The sequence below is a fragment of the Oncorhynchus mykiss genome, chromosome 2, assembly GCF_057628025.1.
Source record: "Oncorhynchus mykiss isolate SJ-2025 chromosome 2, ASM5762802v1, whole genome shotgun sequence".
NCBI lineage: Eukaryota > Metazoa > Chordata > Actinopteri > Salmoniformes > Salmonidae > Oncorhynchus > Oncorhynchus mykiss.
The window spans coordinates 51,432,268-51,452,039 of NC_143023.1; the positions used below are offsets into that span (position 1 = coordinate 51,432,268).

General features: G+C 42.9%; 2 protein-coding genes, 1 non-coding gene and 1 pseudogene across 9 annotated transcripts in view; all 4 read left to right on the forward strand.

Moving 5' to 3' along the window:
• LOC110491314 (lissencephaly-1 homolog B) overlaps positions 1 to 3,815 on the forward strand; it is a 32,632-nt gene extending 28,817 nt beyond the window's left edge. For 2 of the 4 annotated variants that reach the window (XM_036950263.2, XM_036950266.2), the window contains exon 11: positions 3,566 to 3,815. In XM_036950263.2, the coding sequence (XP_036806158.2) occupies positions 3,566 to 3,696 (131 nt within the window). In that variant the 3' untranslated portion in view covers positions 3,697 to 3,815. Of the gene's footprint in view, positions 1 to 479; positions 1,728 to 3,565 lie in introns of those variants that run through there. The other 2 variants (XM_021564680.3, XM_090201682.1) reach the window with 1 other exon arrangement.
• A 5,314-nt stretch (positions 3,816 to 9,129) lies between these two features.
• On the forward strand, positions 9,130 to 14,215 carry rl28 (60S ribosomal protein L28). Of its 4 annotated transcripts, none has more exons than XM_021617634.3 (5): positions 9,130 to 9,386; positions 10,230 to 10,320; positions 10,947 to 11,070; positions 11,310 to 11,428; positions 14,078 to 14,215. In XM_021617634.3, exons 2-5 carry the CDS (start codon positions 10,240 to 10,242, stop codon positions 14,165 to 14,167), a joined length of 414 nt encoding a protein of 137 aa, XP_021473309.1. In that variant the 5' UTR covers positions 9,130 to 9,386; positions 10,230 to 10,239; the 3' UTR covers positions 14,168 to 14,215.
• Positions 14,216 to 18,955: 4,740 nt separating this feature from the next.
• LOC118944199 (U2 spliceosomal RNA) lies at positions 18,956 to 19,129 on the forward strand (annotated as a pseudogene).
• Positions 19,130 to 19,444: 315 nt separating this feature from the next.
• On the forward strand, positions 19,445 to 19,561 carry LOC118944142 (U5 spliceosomal RNA). The gene has a single exon (XR_005039449.2). It is a non-coding gene; the product is annotated as a U5 spliceosomal RNA (small nuclear RNA).
• Positions 19,562 to 19,772: the final 211 nt, after the last annotated feature.

Consider the following 19,772-nt stretch of genomic DNA (forward strand, 5'->3'; position numbering starts at 1 on the left):
GCACACTCCCTCAAAATTGAGACATCTGTGGTATTGTGACACAATTGCACATTTAAGTGGCCTTTTGTCCCCAGCATAAGGTGCACCTGTTTAATGATCATGCTGTTTAATCAGCTTCTTGATATGCCACACCTGTCAGGTGGATGGATTATCTTCGCAAAGGAGAAATGCTCACTAAGGATGTGCACTAATTTGTTTACAAAATTTGAGAAATAAGCTTTTTGTGTGTGTGAACATTTCTGGCATCTTTTATTTTAGCTCAGGAAACATGGGACCAGGACTTTACATGTTTATATTTTTGTTCAGTATGTTTTATTCATATTTATTTCAGGTTATTCCACATTTTGCTGTGTTACAAGTCTAGGGTTAGGAATATTTTTCTGAAGGCACTGTATACATCAAGGGTGGTCAACCATCTTTCCGGAGAGCAAATAGGTGCAAGCTTTTATTCCAGTCTGTATTTGTATTTCTTTCTCTAGATATGCACCGGACTGCTCCCTACGTGGTGACAGGCAGCGTTGATCAGACAGTCAAAGTGTGGGAGTGTCGCTGAGTCTGCCTGCTACCTCCCTCTCATCTTCCTCTCTACCCTCCAACCACAGCCTTATACACCCCCCCAACCTCCTGCTCTTCTCTTCCAGAAGGAGCATTAGTGCTCCCCTAAATAGCAGCCTCTCCTCCCCTACCCACCGCCTCTATCCTCCAACCACAACCCTATACCCCCTCCTACCCACAATCCGACACTTTCTCTCTGACACTCACCTAAGCCCAACCTCTCGCACTCTATACCATTGTTATCCAGGCTTTGCCCCTCATCTCCCGGCCCTGTTTTAAAATAAATATTGATTGTCCTTTTATGTAAATTATTCTGGATGTAGAGTATGCTTAATAAATATTACACACACACACACATTCTCTCGCACACACACACTAAAAGAAAAAATCAGTATTCCTTGGCTGGTGATTTCCCCAAAAAACGTGCATACTGTAAATTTGCCATGACGTGGGGGTCAAAGGGTAAATGGTTCCTGTGTCCTTCCCCAGTGGATGCTGGGTAATTGTGACTGTGCACATAAACCAATCACGTCTGTTCTTTAAGGGTTTGGTTTTGGGTTTTATTTTGTTTCTTCCTGCTACTTATTCTGACGCTACCTAGGAGAGAGAAAAGAGTGTGAAAGGAAGAGAATTGTGACGGAGGAGTAGAATAAGAGATGACTGGTAGTGTCTGTGTGTACTTTGTGTAGTCTGTGTGTATGGCGGTAGAGAATAGAGGTTGTGTGTGTGTGGAGGCAAGGCTTTCTGTCCCTCTGTTTATACTCCCTCTCACTTACTGGTAACTGACTGGCTTCTAGTAGATACTCACAAGGATCTTAAAGATCCCTATGCTGTAAAGAACACACACAAATGAAGACTTTATCTCGCTCCGTCATACACACACTTCAAGGAAGATGCATAGATGAGCAGATATTTGTGTTACACACACACCACATACATACACAAACTTCTGCTGTCATGTGTCCCAAGAGCACCCCATGCCCACTCATTCTCTGCTGTCTCTGCCTTGTTAACCCTCTTGAGGTCTCCCTCACCAAGGGATTTCCTTCTGCTTTCTGTACTCTTACTGCTCTATTTGTCACACTCACACAGATGCACATAAGCACAGTAAACTTGTGTTCCAATATATCTGTATGTGATTGTTTGCAACATAAAAATATCTGTAAATATAACATTGGCCTTGTCATGTGTGCTTTTATTTTTATTATAAAGAGGTATGCACATTTTGCACAGCCTGGGGACGCCAAGCTACGCAAGTGGTGAAGGTGGAGTTTGCTGTTGTAATCGAGTACTGTAGAGCTCAGAGGCTGAGCCTGTCTCCACTAACTAAAACAAAAGATAAGGAAAAAGTGTCAGATCAATAAAGAAAAATAATTATTTCTCAGACAGCGCCATCAACTTCCATTTGCCTCATGCAAATTGCTGTGGAAATGTTATAATGTAGGTCTCTAAGCCCTTTATATCGCAATATCTACTAAGCTAACATATGGAGTTATTTCAAGATGGTCATAATGTATCATATAGCCAATAGATGTTTTATTTTAGAACCTCTGAAGGTAATAAAAACAGAATTTGGCCTTTACTGCTACAGCCCAAAGAAACACGTTGAATAGCACATTTTTACATGGCAAAACAGACTGCCGTAAAGATTTAGTGATGTCAGAGCAAAACCCCCGACACTGTTGTGTTCGTGAGTCATCTTTCAATGGCGGTGCTTTATTCGTTTGTAGCTCAAAATATATATATATATTTTTTTACCGACTTTTGGTGAGTATGTTCTTGTCTGGTTTCTTTTGTGTAGAAAAATACCTTTCACAAGCCCCATGTTATGAAATAGGCGCGAGCTTTATATCGTCGGAAAGCGTGAATTGAGCTGCAGCCACTACACGAAACGGTAAGTAGCATAAACACGGGGAGCTATTCAAAATGTTACTAACGCTGTCTAGCGTCACAATCGACTTCAATGGCCAGAAGGTAGCTTGTCTCTACCACCATAGCCGCGGGAAGTAGGGGTGCTGCAACACCCCTTGAAAAGTCTGAATTATTTTTTCTTTACAAAAGCAGTGCACTTGCAACATAAAAATATGTTTGTGCCATTTTTTCAGAATGGCACAAATTCCCCGATATCAGGGTACTCATGTCAACATGTTTGCTTTCAGAGCATATTTGATCCCAAATTATAAGGGGGAGCGATACCTCGGTGTCTCAGGCATCCATCGCTCATTGAATACATTAGTGTGACTAGTCCTGTATTAGCGAAAGTGTAACCCCGATTTTTTTTTTTTGCCCGACTGTGGTGCTCAACCTGTTTTGTTAGAATTTGTGATCACAACAAAACTACATATTTTACTCAAGTAGAGATAATTAAATTGTGTTTTCTTTGAAAAGATGGGCCTGGCTGAGAATAGAGTGTGGCGCTGTTAACCACAATTTTCCGGGATTATCTTGTGACCAGAACAAAACAACATTTTTTCATGGTTTTTCGGCTGTCCCCATAGAAGAAACCTTTTTGATTTCAGGTATAACTATTCTGGGTTCCATATAGAATCCTCTGTGGAAATGATTATTCAAAGAGTTCTCCTGTGGGGACAGCAGAATAACCATTTTAGGGTCTAGATAACACCCCCCCCCCCCCCCCCCCTAAGAGTGTAGAGATATAAATACATTGTGTTTATTTGATAAGATGGGCCTGGCATAAAAAATACAATAAAGGGAAAGGCTCAAGAAATAGGCTGATTATCTTTTTTGCATATCTCTATTTCCAATGCTGGCTGCCATGGTTAACACAATGCAGGACCATGAATTCTACCTGAACTGACTCAAATGTAACATAAGTAGACCTACAGTATCACAGCGAGGTCAAACAGTTGTGTTTTAGTCAGATTTATCCAGTGCCCACAGCAGCACTATTGATTATTCTCCACATCCCGTGCATGTGGTATACTATGCTCTTAGTCATGCTCTCACTAACTCCCAACTTTTTTCTGTCTCCCCTTCTGGATGGCCTGAGGCTCTATGACGACAACTGAGGACACCCTGGCCTTACCAGGATGTGCCTGGTCCAATCCCACCTGGCTCCCATCTAACTGCTACCTGCCTGTTGCTGCCTCCGCTGGTTCTTTCTTCCCAACAAGTCACTGAAACCTGAGCCTAATTTAGCTTTGAGCCTCTTTGCAGATGTCTTCAATACATAAAATGTATATGTTATGGCTTTACATCCCCTGCTATATTGTGGATAAAGAGTTACCTGTCTAACAGAACACAGAGTGCGTTCTAACACCTGGATATGTTTATTTTTGAACCATTCCATTGTAGATTTTGATTTATGTTTTGGATCATTGTCTTGTTGGAAGACAAATCTCCGTCCCAGTCTCAGGTCTTTTGCAGACTCCATCAGGTTTTCTTCCAGAATAGTCCTGTATTTGGCTCCATCCATCTTCCCATCAATTTTAACCATCTTCCCTGTCCCTGCTGAAGAAAAGCAGGCCCAAACCATGATGCTGCCACCACCATGTTTGACAGTGGGCATGGTGTGTTCAGGGTGATGAGCTGTGTTGCTTTTACGCCAAACATAACGTTTTGCATTGTTGCTAAAAAGTTCAATTTTGGTTTCATCTGACCAGAGCACCTTCTTCCACATGTTTTGTGTGTCTCCCAGGTGGCTTGTGGCAAACTTTAAACGACACTTTTTATGGATATCTTTAAGAAATGGCTTTCTTTTTGCCACTCTTCCATAAAGGCCAGATTTGTGCAATATACGACTGATTGTTGTCCTATGGACAGAGTCTCCCACCTCAGCTGTAGATCTCTGCAGTTCATCCAGAGTGATCATAGGCCTCTTGGCTGCATCTCTGATCAGTCTTCTCCTTGTATGAGCTGAAAGTTTAGAGGGACGGCCAGGTCTTGGTAGATTTGCAGTGGTCTGATACTCCTTCCATTTCAATATTACCGCTTGCACAGTGCTCCTTGGGATGTTTAAAGCTTGGGAAATCTTTTTGTATCCAAATCCGGCTTTAAACTTCTTCACAACAGTATCTCGGACCTGCCTGGTGTGTTCCTTGTTCTTCATGATGCTCTCTGCGCTTTTAACGGACCTCTGAGACTATCACAGTGCAGGTGCATTTATACGGAGACTTGATTACACACAGGTGGATTGTATTTATCATCATTAGTCATTTAGGTCAACATTGGATCATTCAGAGATCCTCACTGAACTTCTGGAGAGAGTTTGCTGCACTGAAAGTAAAGGGGCTGAATAATTTTGCACGCCCAATTTTTCCGTTTTTGATTTGTTAAAAAAGTTTGAAATATCCAATAAATGTCGTTCCACTTCATGATTGTGTCCCACTTGTTGTTGATTCTTCACAAAAAAATACAGTTTTATATCTATGTTTGAAGCCTGAAATGTGGAAAAAGGTCGCAAAGTTCAAGGGGGCCGAATACTTTCGCAAGGCACTGTATGTGGTGGAGTGGGGGCCTGAGGGCACACTGTGTTGTAAAATCTGTGAATGTATTGTAATCTTTTTAAAATTGTATAAACTGCCTACATTTTGCTGGACTCCAGCAATAGTAGCTGTTTCCTTGGAAGATCTTTTCCCATTCGGATGTTTCCCACACAGATTTTTTTCCCATTCGGTCAAACAAATAATGCCTTATTACCATCGCTAAATTGTAAAGACATCGATGCCGGTGTTTGTACTTGTTTGCAGACTCTTTTTTTTTTTTTATACAACTTTGACAGTACTGTTGATCATAGCACTTGGCTTGCACTTGCAAATTCAGCACACACAACATTCTATAATAGAATTGTTTTATTTGATGCATCAAAGTGTTATTTGTTGTGTATCTTTTTTGACACACAAAGACCCAAACGGCGATCCGTACGCAAAGACCCAAACGGCGTTCCGTACGCAAAGACCCAAACGGCGTTCCGTACGCAAAGACCCAAACGGCGTTCCGTACTTTAGTCTCTCCTCTGTAGTTTCCAAGCTGGTCTCCAGAAGAGGAAAGAACTGATCCCAGCCATGAAAGCTGCCAGAGCGCGTGGGGACATTGCTTACATCCGCTATGACAGGCTCATTGTTCACCCTCCCTCCTAGAAGCCTGGAAGGGATGAGAGAGCCAAGCCTGGGTTCGTAGCCTCAACCCTGCAGCACACACACACCAAGTGATTAATGGACTGCTGAATTTTATTTTATTTAGCTTTGTCTGCTCTTTTCAATAGTATGTCTATCTCTGATAAGCTACCCAGGAAAGGGATGGAAATAGCCCATATTATTATATGTGGCCTTAGAAATAAGGTTCATGAAATCAAAACTTGATAACATCAGATAACACTCTTATATTAGCCATTTCTGAGACTCACTTAGATAACTCATTTGATGATACAGCAGTAGCAATACAAGGATATAACATTTATAGAAGAGACAGAAATGCTTATGGGGGTGGAGTTGCTGTATATATTCAGAACCATAGCCCTGTAATACTTAGATAAGCTCTTATGTCAAGTGTTATTAAAGTGTTGTAGTTGCAGGTTCCCTTGGCACATCTAAAGCTTTTTCTTTTGGGGTGTTGCTATAGGCCACCAAGTACTAACAGTCAGTATCTAAATAATATGTGTGAAATGCTTGATAGTGTATGTGATGTAAACAGAGGTCTACTTTCTTGGGGACCTGAATATTTACTGGTTTTCATCAAGCTTTTATTTTTATTGGCCAGTCTGAGAGATGGCTTTTCTTTGCAACTCTGCCTAGAAGGCCAGCATCCCGGAGTCGCCTCTTCACTGTTGACATGGATACTATTGTTTTGCGGGCACTATTTAATGAAGCTGCAAGTTGAGGAATTGTGATGCGTCTGTTTCTCAAACTAGACACTCTACTGTACTTGTCCTTTTGCTCAGTTGTGCGCCGGGGCCTCCCACTCCTCTTTCTATTCTGGTTAGAGCAAGTTTGCGCTCTTCTGTGAAGGGAGAAGTACAGTCGTGGCCAAAAGTTTTCAGAATGACACAAATATTAATTTTCACGAAGTCTGCTGCCTCAGTTTGTATGATGGCAATTTGCATATACTCCAGAATCTTATGAAGAGTGATCAGATGAATTGCAATTATTTGCAGTCCCTCTTTGCCATTCAAAAGAAATGAATCCCCCCAAAAACATTTCCACTGCATTTCAGCCCTCCCACAAAAGGACCAGCTGACATCATGTCAGTGATTCTCTTGTTAACACAGGTGTGAGTGTTGACAAGGACAAGGCTGGAGATCACTCTGTCATGCTGATTGAGTTCAAATAACAGACTGGAAGCTGCAAAAGGAGGGTGGTGCTTGGAATCATTGTTCTTCCTCTGTCAACCATGGTTACCTGCAAGGAAACACGTGCCGTCATCATTGCTTTGCACAAAAAGGGCTTCACAGGCAAGGAATATTGCTGCCAGTAAGATTGCACCTAAATAAACCAATTATCGGATCATAAATAACTTCAAGGAGAGCGGTTCAATTCTTGTGAAGAAGGCTTCAGGGAGTCCAAGAAAGTCCAGCAAGCGCCAGGACCGTCTCCTAAAGTTGATTCAGCTGCAGGATCAGGGCACCACCAGTACAGAGCTTGCTCAGGAATGGCAGCAGGCAGAGGGCAGGAGGCGTAGACTTTTGGAGGATGGCCTGGTGGGCAGCAAAGAAGCCACTTCTCTCCAGGAAAAACATCAGGGACAGACTGATAGTCTGCAAAAGGTACAGGGATTGGACTGCTGAGGACTGGGGTAAAGTCATTTTCTCTGATGAATCCTCTTTCCGATTGTTCGGGGCATCCGGAAAAAAGCTTGTCCGGAGAAGACAAGGTGAGCGCTACCATCAGTCCTGTGTCATGCCAACAGTAAAGAATCCTTAGACCATTCATGTGTGGGGTTGCTTCTCAGCCAAGGGAGTGGACCCACTCACAATTTTGCCTAAGAACACAGCCATGAATAAAGAATGGTACCAACACATCCTCCGAGAGCAACTTCTCCCAACCATCCAGGAAGAGTTCGGTGACGAACAATGCCTTTTCCAGCATGATGGAGCACCTTGCCATAAGGCAAAAGTGATAACTAAGTGGCTCGGGAAACAAAACATCGATATTTTGGGTCCATGGACAGGAAACTCGCCAGACCTTAATCCCATTGAGAAGTTGTGGTCAATCCTCAAGAGGCGGGTAGACAAACAAAACCACACAAATTCTGACAAACTCCAAGCATTGATTATGCAGGAATGGGCTGCCATCAGTCAGGATGTGGCCCAGAAGTTAATTGACAGCATGCCAGGGCAGATTGCAGAGGTCTTGAAAAAGAAGGGTCAACACTGCAAATATTGCTTCTTTTCATCAACTTAATGTAATTGTCAATAAAAGCCTTTGACACATATGAAATGCTTGTAATAATACTTCAGTATTCCATAGTAACATTTGACAAAACTATCTAAAGACACTAAAGCAGCAAACTTTGTGGAAATTAATATTTGTGTCATTCTCAACTTTTGGCCACGACTGTACAAAGCGTTGTACAAGATCTTCAGTTTCTTGGCAATTTCACGCATGGAATAGCCTTCATTTCTCAGAACAAGAATAGACTGATGAGTTTCAGAGGAAGGTTATTTGTTTCTGGCCATTTTGAGCCTGTAATCGAACCCACAAATGATGATGCTCCAGATACTCAACTAATCTTAAGGCCAATTTTATTGCTGCTTTAATCAGAACAGTTTTCAGCTGTGCTAACATAATTACAAAAGGGTTTTCTAATGATAAATTAGCCTTTTAAAATGATTAACTTTAGCTAACACAATGTGCCATTGGAACACAGAAGTGATGGTTGCTGAATATGGTGCCTCTGTACACCAATGTTGATGTTCCATAAAAAATCTGCCGTTTCCAGCTACAATAGTCATTTACAACATTAACAATGTCTACACTGTATTTCTGATGATAAATGATTTTTATGTAACAAATGTTACATTAGTTATTGATTTATACAGATTTAAAATGCATTTTAAAGATTGTATGCATTTCCATCAAAACTGGAATTTTTATTCAAAAACAAAGGTAAAAGTATGCTAGACATTTATAGAATAACTATATATATTATGTTTCTGTGACAATCAATTCATTAGTTATTGATTTTTACCATTTTAACTGGCCTTTGGCACATGTTGAATGTGTGAATATAAAATCGGTTTAGGGTAGGGGCGTCCAACGGATCCCTGATTTTTTGTTTTTTGTTTATTTAACTAGGCGAGTCGGTTAAGAACAAATTCTTATGTACAATGACGGCCTACCAAAAGACAAAAGGCATCCTGCGGGGACGGGGGCTGGGATACATTTTTTTAATCTAAATATAGGACAAAACACACATCACAAGTGAGACAGCACTACATAAAGAGAGACCTGATAGCAACGACTCTGGTTAGAAAGCAAGGTCATGGCTAGAAGGAATCCTGCTTTTATCAGAATGTACTTTTCGTAGCAGATTGGGATAATTAGGCTTAGAAAAGGCTACTACTTTTAATGAAAGCTCGACCCATGTAGACATGACCGATCAACAGAGGCGCACAGTGATGACGTAAGAGACAAACTACAACGTTCTGTTAGTGTCCCTCCGACATACATTTAAATAAAAAGTACATTGTAGAATTATTCAAACAAAAATGATTTTATAAGCCCATTTTTTGAAAATATTGCCGTTTGTCTGACTCCTTATTCATCTTCTGATTTTCTCTCGGGGGAAAAAAAATATTTCAACGTGCATGGATCTATCAAATACTCAATGTAATGCGGTTTCCGCCCTTTTCTGTCCTCTTTTTCCGCTGGAAGGTAACGTGGTTGTTTGGTGTTCTTGTAGTCGTATTAAAAATGTCGAACAATTTGACCTGTGCTATGTTTAGATTGCTAATTGTTTAATAACAGCGTACGTTTTTATTACATAGGTGTGATATTGATTGTAGCGATACTTTTTATAGACATTTCTAATCGAACTATTTCAAATCGGTCAGCCTGCTGCTAGGCCCTAAATCAGTCTGCCATACTACGAGGTAAAGTTAGCTGGCGTGGTTGTTTGTCCTATACAGAGCACGGGGCTTCGACGTGCGCCCTCATTTGTAATCTGGTGTAGCTAATGCTTGTCAACTTTATATATTTTGCATATTGTAAATCCCTTTAATCGGAAACAGTTGAAGAGCTTAACACGCGATATTCACAGTCCCACTCAACTGGACCATATTCATGCAGTTTAGGTACCTAACTTCCTATCCTAGCTATTTAGCTAATTTAATTAGTTTGAGGTAGCCAATTACTAGTTGGGTACATTTTTGCCAACTATAGGAAGGTGACAAAACGATCCTGCCAAGTTGCTATGTTTTATAGCCTGGCTTTTAGCTAACGTTAGCCAAACAAACAATGCACTTGTTCTATTAACGTTCGTTTTCTGCAAAATGTGCCTTTGATTCCCGTGTTACTTGACTAACTTGTATTCAACGGCCTCATTGCCAAAATCCATTTATCGACTTTACCAGAGTCCGATAAACTCGTGGGTACCATTTGTCTGTCCAGTATGGAGGAAGTGCGCTAGTTTCGCGAGCCAATTTTAACTAGCCTTGGCGCAATGACTGGAAGTCTATGGGTATCTGCTATCCCTTTAACGCTTATTGTCTGTCCCAGGTTCGTCAACATGTCTTCTCATCTGCAGTGGATGGTCATTAGGAACTGCTCCAGCTTCCTCATCAAGAGGAATGGACAGACTTACAGCACCGTGAGTACAACTAACGGCCAAGAATCAGTGGTCCTAGTAAATGTACCCCACATACCCGGTGGATCATGAACTAGGTCATGCTTGCAGTCAGATGTTCTTTGAGTTTGTTGAAATGTTGAGAATTCATCTGTGGTCTGTCAATTCTTTAGTCACATAACAAAGAGATGAATGTACACTGAACAAAAGGATAAATTAACATACAATTCTGGCAACAGCTCTGGTGGACATTTCTGTAGTCAGCATGCCAATTGCATGCTCCCTCAACTAGAGACATCTGTGGTGTTGACAAAATAGCACATTTTAGTGGCCTTATTGTTCCCAGCACAAAGTGCACTCGTGTAATAATCATGCTGTTTAATCAACTTCTTGATATGCCACATCTGTCAGGTGGATGGATTATCTTGGCAAATGAGAAATGCTCACTAACAGGGATGTAAACAAATGTGTGATCCCATTTCTGGGATTTTTAATTTCAGGTCATGTTGCGTTGATATTTTTGTTCAGTATACACATGGATTGACCATGTAGGGTCGTGCTGCAGGATTTGTCAATGCTGCAGATTGAGGATTTAAGAAACAAGTTTAATGGGATTTGTTAGTCAAATGTAATTTGCATTTGTTTAACAGGAGCCCAACAACCTGAAGTCCAAGAACTCCTTCCGTTTCAACGGGCTGGTGCACAGGAAGACTGTTGGTGTTCAGCCTGCAGCTGATGGAAAGGGTGTCGTTGTCGTGCTGAAGAAGCGTGCAGGTAAACATGGTTCTCCATAATACCAACCAGGAAATGAAGTACAGTTCCACCACATACCTGTTTATGGTGATTCTTCAATACTTGTCATAATCCACCTCTTGTGAATCACCTTAATTGTCTTGCTGTAAAGATATTGGTAGCTGTTGTACCTGTGAACCTGACTGACATGTCATTAATTTAGGTCAAAGCGTACTCTAAGAATGTGAATTGAGGGAGTTTCGGCTTGTTTTATTACTCAGGCCAGCGCAAGCCTGCCACTTCATATGAGAAGATCACCATCAACAAGAACTCGCGTGCCACTCTCAGCAGCCTGAGGCACATCATCCGCAAGAGCAACTACAGAAAGGACCTGCGCATGGTGAGCACACTCTACTAAACCACTTGTTTCTCTACTGGTCTTCAATATTTGTGCAAGGGACCAACCAGGCTTTTGACAAAAGTCTGTAAACCCTGTTGGATTCAGGACTAGGATTGAAGACTTCTGTAGTCCCACACAAGTTTGCATTTTAGACGATGATGGGCCGATTTTCCCATCAAATGTGTGCTAGCCGACATCCACATAGAGGTTGTTTTTGCAGTGTAGGAAGTGGAACTGTGTTAGTGGTCAAATCCACAAGTGGCTCCTTGCGTTCCCTTATTGCGGACACTGCCACTATTTTCCGTGAAACCACACACAACTTTATCTGACAACCCATGCAGATGTCTTACAAGTTCAAACACTCAAATGTGTGATGTTCAATCGTATACACCTTGATATACACTGATTATACCCCATTCAAATAAACATGCATTAGAATACACTTTCTTTCTTTGTTTTGAACTTCTAACACGTTAGGGATAATACGGTAGTGGTTTGACATGAGCAGCTGCTCACACCACAGACACCGCCAAAATATCCCCTATGCGGATTAGAGGACGACCGATTATGATTTTTCAACGCCGATACCGATTATTGAAGGACCAAAAAAGCTGATACCGATTAATCGGCCAATTTTTTTGTTTTATTTGTAATAATGGCAATTACTACAATACTGAATGAACACTTATTTTAGCTTAATATAATACGTCAATAAAATCTATTTAGCCTCAAGTAAATAATGAAACATGTTTAATTTGGTTTAAATAATGCAAAACAAAGTGTTGGAGAAGAAAGTAAAAGTGCAATATGTGCTTTGTAAGAAAGCTAATATGTCAGTTCCTTGCTCAGAGCATGAGAACATATGAAAGCTGGTGGTTCCTTTTAACATGAGTCTTCAATATTCCCAGGTAAGAAGTTTTAGGTTGTAGTTATTATAGGACTATTTCCCTCTGTACCATTTGTATTTCATTAACCTTTGACTATTGGATGTTCTTATAGGCACTTTAGTATAGCGCGTGCTAACTAGATAGCCATTTCACTTCGATTACACCAGCCTCATCTCGGGAGTTGATAGGCTTGAAGTCATAAACAGCGCAGTGCTTGACGCACAACAAAGAGCTGCTGGCAAACGCACGATAGTGCTGTTTGAATGACTGTTTACGCGCCTGCTTCTGCCTACCACCGCTCAGTCAGATGCTTGTATGCTCAGTCAGATTATATGCAACGCAGGACTCTAGATAATATCTAGTAATATCATCAACCATGTGTAGTTAACTAGTGATTATGATTGATTGTTTTTTTATAAGATAAGTTTAATGCTAGCTAGCAACTTACCTTGGCTTACTGCATTCGCGTAACAGGCAGTCTCCTTGTGGAGTGCAACGAGAGAGGCAGGTCGTAATTGCGTTGGACTAGTTAACTGTAAGGTAAGATTGGATCCCCAGAGCTGACAAGGTGAAAATCTGTCGTTCTGCCCCTGAACAAGGTAGTTAACCCACCGTTCCTATGCCGTAATTGAAAATAAGAATGTGTTCTTAACTGACTTGCTTAGTTAAATAAAGGTGTATAGATACAAAAAAAATATATATATATATATATAAAAATAAAAATTTTGAAAATCGGCGCCCAAAAATAAAGATTTCCGATTGTTATGAAATTTTGAAATTGGCCATTCCGATTAATCGGTCGACCTCTAATGCAGATGTCTGCCAACGCGGGTTAAGCTCAATCTGATTGAAATGAGGCCCGAGTCTTGTCCTGGACTAAAGTATGTCTAATGGAAGTTCTCCATTGAAAGTGTTTTTTTTTAGTCCAGCTCCAGCTTACACGGAACCCAAACTGGCTGCGCGCATGTGCCATCGTGCATAAATGTATTTTGGCCCCCCACACCAAACGCGATCACGACACGCAGGTTAAAATATCAAAATAAACTCTGAACCAATTACATTAATTTGTGGACAGGTCGAAAAGCATCAAACATGTATGGCAATTTAGCTAGCTAGCTTGCACTTGCTAGCTAATTTGTCCCATTTAGCTTGCTGTTGCTAGCAAATTTGTCCTGGGATATAAACATTGAGTTATTAATTTACCTGAAATGCACAAGGTCCTCTACTCCGACAATTAATCCACACATAAAACGGTCAACCCGAATCGTTTCTAGTCACCTCTCCTCCTTCAAGGCTTTTTCTTCTCTGGACTTTATATTGTGATTGGCAACTTTCAGAAAATAGGTGCATTACCGCCACCGACCTCGTTCGTCTTTCAGTCACCCACCTGGGTATAACCAATGAGATGGCATGTAGGTACCTGCTTCTATAAATCAATGAGATGGGAGAGGCAGGACTTGCAGCGCAATCTGCGTCACAAATAGATCTGGCTTCTATTTTAGCCCTTGGCAACGCAGACCCTCGTTGGCGCGAGCGAGCAGTATGGGTGCAATAATTTAATAATATAGATTTCTACATTTATTTTGCGATGTGAGCCGTGTAGTCGGGGTGTTAGTGTACAGGAATCTTACCCTTGCAGTGGACATAAATAAACATATAGGGCTTAAATTTGTGTAATGGGTTAATGGTCAGACTTGTAGCAAGTAAAAGATGGATCCAAGTATAATATCTTAAAGTTGAAAGATGTCTTATGTTTTCCCAGGCTGCTCTGCGTCGTGCCAGCGCCATCCTGATGAGCCAGAAGCGTGTGGTGGTGGTGAAGAGGCGTTCCAAGGCTGCCAAGACTGCATAAAGTTGGCGAGTTATAAGAAATAAAAATAAAAAATTGGTTTGAGAAACACTACCCTGTCAGTCTTCAATCTTTGGGTCGTAAGAATAAAGAGCAATGCCTCAAGTTGGCGTAAGTGGCTATAACACCACTGTATCATGTGTTTGATGGTTCCTAGGAACACTTATTTTCCTTTTGATGGTGTAATTTTGTCTTTGGCAGGCCTAATTTAAATGGTTCTATGCAACATACTCTGTTTCTGATTCATTCAATCTGGTTATTTAAACCCACAGCCCATTTCTTGTTTTCCCGATAGCGATGGAACTTACGAGTGTTTTAATGATGCATCTTTCCTACAATGGCCGAATATGTCACATGCGTTTCCCTAAATGCCATGCATGGAGAACGGTCGCTTAGTGTGTCGATATCAGGGGTTGGAATACATTTCTAGAGAAACTGGAACGAAAGTGAACAGCAGTTATTTTAAAGCATGGGAATCGGTTGATAACTTTGTTCCGGGCAATTCTTTTTTTGTCCAACAATGCATATGCCAAAGCCCTCACTCTCACAAACTACTCTACCAGCTAAAAGTATTTGCCTGTGTGTGCTGGTAGGTAATGTGCCCTTCCCCCTCAGAAGCTTAGACTACTGTAGCCTGACAGTTTTCATTAGAGAATGGATTACATTTTCAATGCTAGTTATGGATACTATAGTTTCACATAGGATTTATTAACTACAAAAATAAAATATGTGTTTTTAATTCTGGTGCCACTCTCCGCACACAAGCTTGTTAGCTAGCTCTGGGATGTTCAAGGACACTAAAAGTTCCTCCATAGAAGCTGCTCCTCCGTAGGAATGAACCGCTTAGCCAAATTTAAAGGGTAATTCTCAACCCCATTTTCAGCCTTTGCCCATCCCCTTAAAAAAAATGCATTCAGCTGAGAAGTTGTGGTTCGAGGGAATTGCTCATAAATGTAGTTATGAGGCCAGCACTTTCTCACGAAAGCATACTTGCCACACGTCCACTGGCACACTGATAATTGTCGCCTCTTAGGTTTTGATTGGACAATGCATGTTAAGTAATTTTTTATTTCTACCCCTCAGTATTCCTGAGTGAAATTTGCCAACTCTGCTGAGAACGCCATTGCCTAAATGTTCACCAGATGGCGTTGCGATCAGTTTCGCTATTTAGCTTGCTAAATGTTTTTTTAATATTATCATATAGGCACCTATTGAAATGACCAAGAAATTCCACAAAGTTGTCAACACTTGAATCACAGAGAAAGATTCATTATGACCACTTCCTTCCGTTTGTATATCGAGAAAGGTGTTGATTTGATTAAAACAATGAGGGAAAGCTGACAAAATGGGGCTAATAAAATTTATGTTGGAAGGAGAAAATGGACAAAGGATTAAAGATCATACAGTCAAAGTGAAAAAGGAAAATTGCCCTGCCAACTATTAACCCTCTAAAAAACAACACCCCATTGGGCTTGGGCAGTGTGATGGCAATTGCGTCGTCTGTGGACCTATTGGGGCGGTAAGCAAATTGGAGTTGGTGGAGGTGATATGGTCCTTGACTTGTCTCTCAAAGCACTTCATGATGAAGAAAGTGAGTGCTTCAGGGCGGTAGTCATTTAGCTCAGTTACCTTAGCTCTCTTGGGAACAGGAACAAGGGGGGTGGGGGGCTTGGGGGCGATGAGGGGGAAAAAGACAGTGAGGTGCCCCCCCTGTGTTTGCACGACTCATCTGTGCCTCTAGAGGATATTGACAGTACGATCTCCACTCTGTCTATGGCCCTGGGGGAAGAGGGGCTGCAGGGGTTCTTTGTGAAACCGCAAGCCTGCGTCCCAAACCCAATCCCGCTGTCATGGGCAGAGGACCTGGGGGAAGGGGCAAACATGGAGAGCCTAGTGGGTGGCGAGCAGGTGGCCTTTTCTGAAGAGGACCTGTATTCGTCGAACGAGGGGAGCATCTTTGCATCCCTGTCGGAGGAGATGGAGCAGGGGAGCATCGGGTGAGCCTCCTGTTTTGTTTTTGGGGAGTTAGGAGAATAATATTTTTGTTTCCTTATGGATACAATCACTTTTGTTAGTGTAAATGTAAGGGGGTTGAGGGATAGGGTAAAAAGAAGTGCGGTTTTTTGTTATTTAGAGGGTGTGGGGTTTGACTTTTGTTTTTTACAGGAGGTTCACCTAAGGGATAGAGGGAATGTTGTGAGGTTTGAGTGGGATAAGGGAATCAGTTTGGGGTATAGGGGGGGTTCACTCTTCGGGGGTAGGGATTTTGTGTGGGCATAGGGAGGTTGAGGATACTTTTGTTGTTATGCAAGGGAGGGTTTTGGGGGTGGATATCACTTTTAGGGATAGTAGTTATAGGTTAGTGGTGGTGTATGGGCCACAGGTGGCGGCAGACAGAAGGGAGATGGTGGACTGTCTGACGCCCTTGTGTGCCACAAATAAGCAGTTGGTGATAGGATGGGATTTTAATATAGATTTAGGGGTATGGGGGGATAGCAGTGCAGGCGCCATCACCGGGCTAATGGCTTGCCATGGTCTGGTTGATGGAGGCCTGCACACTACTCCGACAATGGCTGGCCCCACTGGGAGTTAAGCAGAGGCTTGACTATATTTCTCTATCTAGGTCTTTGGGTCAGATGTCTGGTTGGCTGTTGCCTGTCTTCTTTTCAGATCACGACGGGGTGCTCCTGCAGGTGAGTTCTCCAGTCTGCCTCTTCGGTAGGGGGTACTGGAAATTAGATCGGGATGTGCTGGATGAGCAAACTTTCGTTAATGCCTTTATTGGTGTGTTTCGTGGGCTTGAAGGCCTCCGGTCCATGTGCGAGGGGGTGTTAGAGTGGTGGGACTTAGTCAAGGTAATGATTAGGGTCTTTATTATAGGATATTGTAAGAGGAGAAAAAGGGAGGAAAGGAGGGAGGTGGATCATATCCAAAGGTTGCTCTAGCTCGAGTACGAGGCAGGCAACGTCGGCGGGTCGGTCGACTGGGAGAGATCCACTTCCCTGAAGGAGCAACTCAGGGAGCTGCAGGAGCAGAAGGCTTGAGCTTTCCTGGAGCGTGCACATAGTGGCTTTTTAGAGCATAACGAGACTTGTTCCGCTATATTCTTTAAAGACGCATTTTCGACTTTTTCAAAAAAACACCTGTGTGTCGCCGGGGAAACGTTGGGTGGGGAGGAGCCGGCTTTTGCCAACCCGCTGAGGTCTGCCGAGACCCCCGGGTGCCCGGCGGGTGCAGGGTTCCAATTTGTGTGTTATCGCTTCTCTGCCTTTTGGCTCAGATCAAGCTTGGTACCGAGGTGCCCCAAATCCTGTTGAATCAAAAGGTTGAAGGCAGGAGGGAGGTTTATTGTTTTGTTTTGTAGAAATTGTTTTTTTTAGTATTCCTTTTCTATCAGAGGCTTCTTTTTTTGAATAGAGCTTGATGCCTGAGAAAATGACGAAGGATGTGCCAAGAAGAGTGGTTCCTGGGATTGGGCTAGCGAATACCATGAGGTTCGCATGGAGAAAAAAGGACACGGAGCCATTCGGGAGAGAGATGTTTCGCAGAACTGTCTTGATGGGGACACTAAAATTGGCAGTTAAAGACGTTTTGTGCTTTCAGGATAACCCGTTGGAAAAAGCCTTTGATGTTACGTTTTACACATAGGAGATGCATGAAGACATCATGGAGAAGGTGAGGGCTGTAGGGGGTGAGAGTCCTATGTGTAATTACGAGGTCACAAGTCTGGCCAAGAATAATTTTAGGGTGGTGACAGTGAACATATATAAACCCCATGTCAAGGACGAGGAGGTAAGAGCATTTCTGGGGAGGTTTATGGATAATGTTTCATCGGCAAGGCTCCTCAGGGACTCCCTGGGGTTTTGGACTGGGAGGAGGTATTTTCAGGCCTTCCTCAGGGAGGACCCAAAGGGGTTGGAAGGTTACCTCCATCCTCCAGCGATGTTCTCCCTGGGGGCTGGCAGGGAGAGTGGAGGGGCCAGAGAAGAGAGCGGTGGAGAGGATGGAGACAGAGAAGGTATCGATGAGGATGGAGACAGAGAAGGTGCCGGAGAGGAAGGGGACAGAGAAGGTATCGGAGAGGATGGAGAAGGCATCGGAGAGGAAGGAGACAGAGAAGGCATCGGAGGTGGGACCAGAAGGAGAGGGTGTGAAGGAATGGAGGGACAGCAAAGTGGTGAAAGAACGGGTGGAGGAGTTAAGAGAAATGGTGGAGGGACTAACGGACAAGGATGGGGATGTGCCATGGTCGCGTCCTCCTCCAATCAAGAGACCTAAGAAGGGGGAGCGCTCGGACATCAGGAGGAGGAAAGGTGGTAAGGGGGGGGGAGAGAAGTTTCAGGGCCCTCGTGGGCTCCCTCTCTTTCTTCTTCGTTTACACCCCTGACTGAGCTTGATATCCCAGGCATGGCCCAGGGTTGGGTGATGGAGGGAGGATCAAGCTTCCTCTTTGGGGACGTGGGGTCCCCAGTCCAGAGTAGGGCAGGGTGGTAGACCTGAGCGTGGAGAACACGCAGTGTGCCGGGTGGGGGGATGGGGGCTGACGGGGGGGAGTCAGGAGGGGAGATGGCGTCCCCATTAGTCGGGATGGAGATAGGGAAGGTGAGATTTTGTTGTTGTTTCTTTTGGTGGGTTTATGTGTAGTTGGTAGGTGGGAAGGGGAGGGAAGATGCTCCCATGACTTTTGGTTTTGATTATTGTTTACTAGTTTTGAAATGACATTTTTTGTGTTATTTGGCATTTGAGTTGATTGAATTATGGACGATTATTGGTTGAGTTTGAAAGTAATAAATATATTTTATAAAAAAAAAATCTGTTCTTATCAGTTTAATATCTGATACGTCCCCAATCGGGGGACTACATATTAAATGGATTTTTCGAACAGGGATTCGGAAATGGGGCTTGCTCCGACCGCTCCACGCATCGACCCGGTATTGCAGTATCTCCGGGAACGGTGCAACACTTTTCTCCCATTGTCAAGGAAAAATAAAAATTCACCAAGCTATGTAAACAGCTAGCTAGCAGAAGAGAAGGAAAGAAACATCCAAACTGAAAGAAGGGCGAAGCGCCCTTCAATGGGTCCCCCGTTTCCCTCCATTTGACTTTAAAAAAAAAAAATTGTCCTGGATAGAGTGTGTGTGTGTGTGTGTGTCTCTGTCTGTCTGTAACTTTTTACCCACAGCCCTCGACAACTTGGAAGAGTGGGTTCCGGGACCACCCGCGGGAACCCGGCCTAGAGTGCACAGAGTGTGTCTCGGGCCCCGACCTCTGACTTCCATACGACTCTGGTTTCTCTTCATTACGCACAAGCCTTTCGCCTTTTACTAAAGACTTCCGTGGAGAGGAACACTTACGAGTTCAACATATTTTTGGAGGGGCTTTGCTTCTTGCAGAGCCCGGTATCTTGTTTCAAGAGAAATTGACAGAGATGACGCCGCCGCCGAGGTTTTTTGCTTAGCCATTTGACTTCAAGCCGGCTGGTTGGCTGACCGGCGTATTTTTCCACTAGAAGTAAGTCGTCGCTCAGGCAATTGAGTTCAAGCCCAATGACCGACGACTGGCTGGCGTATTTGCCGAGGGCTTTGAACAAATAGTGGCACTAGGCGTG

Excerpts from the sequence above, each read along its gene's own strand:
- rl28 (XM_021617626.3), top strand. Across the intron at positions 10,321-10,946 it reads ATGGACAGACTTACAGCACC|GAGCCCAACAACCTGAAGTC; the intron begins GTGAGTACAACT and ends TTTGTTTAACAG. Across the intron at positions 11,071-11,309 it reads CGTGCTGAAGAAGCGTGCAG|GCCAGCGCAAGCCTGCCACT; the intron begins GTAAACATGGTT and ends TTTATTACTCAG.